Here is a 6,179-nt window from a genome sequence, read left to right on the forward strand (position 1 = left end):
GTTTGCCTGTGGAGATGATTGACTGCTGCAGATCTGGATGTATGATATATTGGAGGCAAGACAAAGATCTTTATCGATGCAAATTCTGCAATGCAGATAGGTACAAACGGTCAAAAAATTTGGCCAGATGTTATCGCGTATCCTTCAAGAAAATGCATTACTTTCCTTTGACTCCAAGGTTGAAGAGACTGTATGCTTCACAAGTCACAGCCGCTTCCATGCAATAGCACTCCGAGAATCATGGACATGATGCTGGAGTAATGTGTCATCCATCCGATTCAGAAGCTTGGAAGCACTTTGACAAAAGTCATCCTTCATTTGTAGCAGAAGTACGTAACGTAAGATTAGGCCTAAGTACATATGAGTTTGTGTAATGCCCGTAGATCAGGGCTAGTCAATTTAGAGACGATAAGCATCAAAAATGACTTTTGACGAACGCAATGACGTATCGAGCTCACGAGGTGAATATTAGAAACTCATGAGGTGAGCCAGTTCACGAGGTGAATATTAGAAACTCACGAGGTGAGCCAGTTCACGAGGTGAATATTAGAAACTCACGAGGTGAACTCAGAAAATTCACCCTATAAATAGAAATCGAGGGTCAGCCGATTTTGGTTGCTCCTTCTCATCTCTCCCACTCCCGATACTCTCTCTAAGCTCTATTTTAACCCCCCCCGAAGCCCCGGTATCATCCCGAGACCCGCAGCGAGTCCCGAAGATCCCGAGAAGAAAAGAGTTTCCGAGCCGAAGCTCTGCCCGCGAGAAGTCCGGTGTGTGAAGAGATCACAGTTTCACCGAAGGATACTACTTCTACAAGCCGTAGTGCTGCCCGATCATCTTCTGATCAGGTGAGTGTGTAGTTACTTTCTTCTAACACATAAATATTAAGTATTTACTATGATATACGTGTTATGTGTATAATATATTGTTGTTTATTTGAGATGATTGTGGAATGGATGAATTATATAAGTTTTAATGAGTTAAACTATATATGTATTTTGTATCTAAAAATATGTTGGGTAGAACATAGGTAGATGAGGTTGTTGGTAGGTGATAAAAGATGGGTTGGACCATGAGATAAAATGATAAAGAGATAAACTTGTTTTAGATCTAGGAGTATGGATCAGATCAAGAGGTTAGTTTTAGATCCGAGAGTATGGATCAGATCAAGAGGTTAGTTTTAGATCCGGGAATATGGATTAGGTAATGAGGTAAATTTTAGATCCGGGAGTACGGATTATGTATTTTTGAACTATATGTTCATTCGATAAGGTATCATGTGTATAGTCCCTTTTAGGAACGTAATTTTAATACGAGCATTGATTAAAGTATGAAATATATATATATATATATATATATATATATATATATATATATATATATATATGTGTGTGTGTGTGTGAAATATTTGCTATTGCTCAAAACGTGTTATATATATATATATATATATATATATATATATATATATATATATATAATTGATGATATACAACGTGCGAACCAGTTATGGTCCAATATGTGTTAAGATGTGTATATATGATATTATTACTTAAAACTTGTGTTAAGAATACACTAGTTAGCGTTTCCTAAACGGAGATAGTATCGGAAATTGATTATAAGTATTGTAGGTTTGCCTAGTGATGGGTTAAGACTTAAATGGGATGTTTAGTTCAATTAAGTTTGGACATTGGGTAGTCTCTATTTAAGAGTACGTGCGTTGCGAGATTGATGATCGGTGGAGTACGTCCTACTTACAGAAGTACATTTTATATACGAAGTCCTTTTCAAAGCTCTGTGTCTTGGGTGCTGCTTGTGCCAGGGTACTATTATGTTCTCGGGTACGAGTCTTTCGCATACCAGAGTACTATAATGTGCCAGAAGTACTATCATGTACAAAGTCTTTTTGACAATTTTGTGTGTCGGTTACGGGAGCGTACGGGAGTACTCTAGTAGTTTTTCCCCATACTTTTATTTTGAGAGAGCTTTGGAGTCAACGTTTCTTTTATGAAGTGATCGACCGAGCTTCATATGTCAGCGTTTTCTTTCACGAAGTAATTAAGGGAACTTCGTAGACTGCCTAATAAAGTGTGTCGGTAATAGACCACTGCTAGGTATGTCTGGTGTTATATTGCTGGATAGGGTGCGTCTGGGGGTGAAATACCTCATGTATTCAGGCCACTGCTAGGCAAAGTTCGATGCTGGGATAAGTAGAGTCTGGGGGTATAATACCTCATGATAGTCGGACCACGCCTAGGCATTGTTATCTAGATAACTACCCCTGACTTAACTGTCTTGTGGTTCTTTCTTTTACGAACGAAGGTTCGTGGTGAAACTTATTCCATTCCCCTCATTTGATGTCTTTATTGATCCTCGTTTGCTGCCAGGGAATTTCCAAAGCAGCTTCGTCAGTTGTTGTTCATATCGATTCCTTAGGCTAGATCTCGTAAGATCATTGTATAGGGTCAGTGTGTGAGGATCGACGAGATGGGATAGATTGTTTTAGAAATATGATTTATAGGTGTTAATAATATTAGTGGTTTTGCAAGATCAAGATATACATTATTATCACATTGTTTGAACTAAGAGCTTTCGTACTCTGTGTTCCTTAGGTGATTGGGTTCACCAGGGATATTTGAACTAAGTGTTCATTAGGTGTTTTTGAACTAAGCGTTCATTAATTATTGTGAACTACGTGTTCATCAGAGGTAATCTAAGAACCTTGGCAGCATTAAACTTTGTGCCAATTCCTTAGGGCAATCCTTAGGAATGAATGGGAGAAGGGTAAACGGTTCTTAGGGTAAATCTTTAAGAAATAAATGAAGATAATGGGGGTGGGTAATTGGATTGATTATTTGATAAGTGAATATAATAACTATATTATTGTGGGTTGAAAACCCTATATGCTCACCAGGCTCCCCAGCCTGACCCTATCAGTTTTCTTTATATTACAGGTTATGGCACGAGAGCATAAGTTAGCTAACATAACGAGAGAATTTGGATTATACGCCAGTAGTTATGAATAACTGTTGTAAGGTCTATTTTGTTCTGTTTATGCTTTTGGTCTGTATTGAACATGATATCCCGAGATTTTGTTATATAATGAAAATACATTTCTTTAAAGGAATGCTTTGATAAATTCTTATCATATTTTTGTTTTGGGAACAAATTCCGCAACTGTTTTCTTTAAAAGATTACTCTGATTTTATAAACAAAGCATAAACAAATCGGTCTTTTCTGGCCGTGAAATTGGGGATGTCATAGTTTTCACCACATGGAGCATTTGGAAAACAATATTCATCTTGGCCTATTATTATAACACCTTATAATTTTCCACCTTCTATGTGCATGAAAGAGCCTTACTTGTTTTTTACCGCACTTGTGCCAGGACCGTCAAACCCTAAGCATAAAATAGATGTATTTTTGCAACCAGTTGTTGCAGAGTTGGAGCAATTATGGGAAGAAGGCGTAGTAACATATGATATATCTTTAAAACAAAATTTCCATCTAAGAGCAGCTTTGATGTGGACAATAAGCGATTTTCCAGCATATGCAATGTTGTCCGGATGGTCTACAGTAGGTAAGCTAGCATGTCCACACTGTGGGAAACATACACAAGCATTCAGAGTAGAGAATGGTAATAAGATGTTATGGTTTAACTGCCATAGAAGATTTCTACAGGTAAATCACCCATATAGAAAGGATAAAAATAAGTTCAGGAAGAATCTTCAAGTGATAGAAGGTCCTCCTCCAAGTAAGAATGGTGAACAAACTTTAAGGGAGATTGAACAATTAGGTTTGGTAAAAGTGACTGAACTAAATGCTGATGATGTAAACAAAAGATGTGGCGATCATGGTAAAAAGAAAAGTATATTTTGGGATTTACCATATTGGAAAACAAACCTCATTAGACATAATTTTGATGTTATGCATATTGTTAAAAATGTATTTGAAAACTTTTTTTACACTGTAATGGATGTCAAGGGGAAAACGAATGACAATGTAGCAGCCAGAAGAGATCTGAAGCTCTATTGTAGGAAGAGAAAAGGAGTCGAAGATAATGAAAGAGCATACTACACTCTGGACAAGAATCAAAAGAAAGCCATATGCCAATGGGTGGAGAAATTGTGTTTCCCCGATGGTTATGTTTCTAATTTGGGGAGGTGTGTTGATTTAACAGGGTGTAGACTGCTCAGAATGAAAAGCCACGATTGTCATGTTTTTATGCAAACATTGATGCCAATTGCATTTCGTGAGATGCTGCCACAACAAGTGTGGGAAGCATTAACAGAGTTGAGTATTTTCTTCAAAACATTAACAGCAACATCAATCACAACAAAAGACATGGAAAGGATTGAAACCGAGATCCCAATAATATTATGTAAATTAGAGACCATCTTTCTCCCTGGTATTTTTAACTCCATGGAACATTTACCAGTACATTTGCCATACGAAGCGAAGATAGCCGGTCCTGTCCAATATCGGTGGATGTATCCATTTGAAAGGTTTGTATGGTACATCGTAATGTATGTTGCTATTTTTGTAAGCTAATTTAAACAATCTTCACTATAGGTATCTAAATCAGTTGAAAAAAGATGTGAAAAATAAAGCTAGAGTGGAAGGGTTCGTTGTTAACGCGTACTTGCTACGTGAAGCATCAATATTTTGCTCTCATTATTTCGAGACCGGTGTCCCCACACGTAATAGAAAGTTGCCTCGAAATGATGATGGAGGAGGAGATGAGCAAGTGGATGCTAAGAACGACATGTTAGATATATTTTCATATCCTGGGCGTCATTATGGAAGATTCACGAATAGAATGATGTCTGATGAGGAAGTGCATGCTGCCCAAACTTACATACTCCTTAACGAAGATAAGATCAAGCATTTCATCAGGTTCGTACGTAACATATGCATCACTTTTAATTGTAATAATCATTTGTTGTGTAATTGCTATGATCGAATAACATTTACATTCATGATTTTGTTTATTACATTCATAGTTACTTTAAAATGTTATTAAAAATGGTGATACATAATATTTGAAGAACATTTGAATGAACTTATAGGGGATATGGATGAACATGTCCTTGCAGCTGAAGTTGAGAAGAACTTTGCATTATGGTTTCAAAACTATGTGGGTGTTATTTTTGTATTTTTTAAAATTTATTATTTTTTGTTATGGTTATAATTAACTCTAATTAAGTGTTTTACCATTATTCATATAGGCACGTAAGATCCCGATAAACAACATGTCTATATCTGACCTATCCAAAATGCCATTCAAAAAAGTGAAATTATATAGTGTATTGTGTGTTAGTAGTCAAGGAGGTGATTATTATGGTAAGGTAGAGGAAATTTTAGAAGTCGAGTACCCTGGTTACCCAATTAAAACCACGATTTTGTTTAAATGTCATTGGTACGATCCAACACCTAACATAGAAGTTAAGATTCACAAACAATATAACTTGGTCGAGATAAACGTCAAAATAAAATACAACAAGTTCGAGCCATTTGTTTTAGCCATGCAAGCCACTCAAGTGTGTTACATTCCCTACCCAAGTTCGAAAACAAACAACTCGGACTGGTGGGCTGTATTTAAAGTTAAACCTCGTGGTTGGACTGATGAAAATCATCCTCAGAAAGACGTTGCTTTCCAAGAAGATGAAGTTGAATCCAATGAAATCATTATACCAAGTGTAGCCGATACAGACAATCATGATGATGATCACGAAATGTCAAGCAACGGTTCAGATAATGAAAATAATATTGATGAAGAAGGTGAAATTCATGAGGACGACAATGATGATATTCCTGACAGCGTGGGTAGTTATGAGTATAGTACATCGAGCAATGAAGAAGAAGAGGATGAAGAAGAAGAGGAAGAAGATAATGACTAGATTTTTTGTGTTTAATGTTTTTTGCGATGAAGTTAATTTGTAATTTGGTTTAATATCAATACATAAATGTAAACTAGGAAGAAAGCCCGCGCTTCGCCCCGGGATGTTTTTTTGTGTTTACATCATTCTGTTAAAAGGGCATTTTAGTCATTTTTGCTTGCTATGTTGTTTGATTATGATGAAGTATTTGTAAAACCCATGTTGTTTTTGTGATGAAGTATACTTAATGTAATTAAAAATTAGTTTGTAATGAATTCGTTATTAAGGAAAATAATCTACATA

The 6,179-nt window shown here is 36.2% G+C and overlaps 1 protein-coding gene across 1 annotated transcript; it reads left to right on the top strand.

Annotated features, from left to right (window-relative positions):
• The first annotated feature begins 3,345 nt into the window (after positions 1-3,345).
• On the top strand, positions 3,346-5,897 carry LOC145126506 (uncharacterized). The gene is made up of 4 exons (XM_079061865.1): positions 3,346-4,502; positions 4,570-4,925; positions 5,067-5,134; positions 5,226-5,897. Exons 1-4 carry the CDS (start codon positions 3,346-3,348, stop codon positions 5,895-5,897), a joined length of 2,253 nt encoding a protein of 750 aa, XP_078917991.1.
• Positions 5,898-6,179: the final 282 nt, after the last annotated feature.

Source organism: Lactuca virosa, chromosome 7, assembly GCF_052849685.1.
Source record: "Lactuca virosa cultivar CGN04683 chromosome 7, Lactuca_virosa_CGN04683_v6, whole genome shotgun sequence".
NCBI classification, from domain to species: Eukaryota; Viridiplantae; Streptophyta; class Magnoliopsida; order Asterales; family Asteraceae; genus Lactuca; species Lactuca virosa.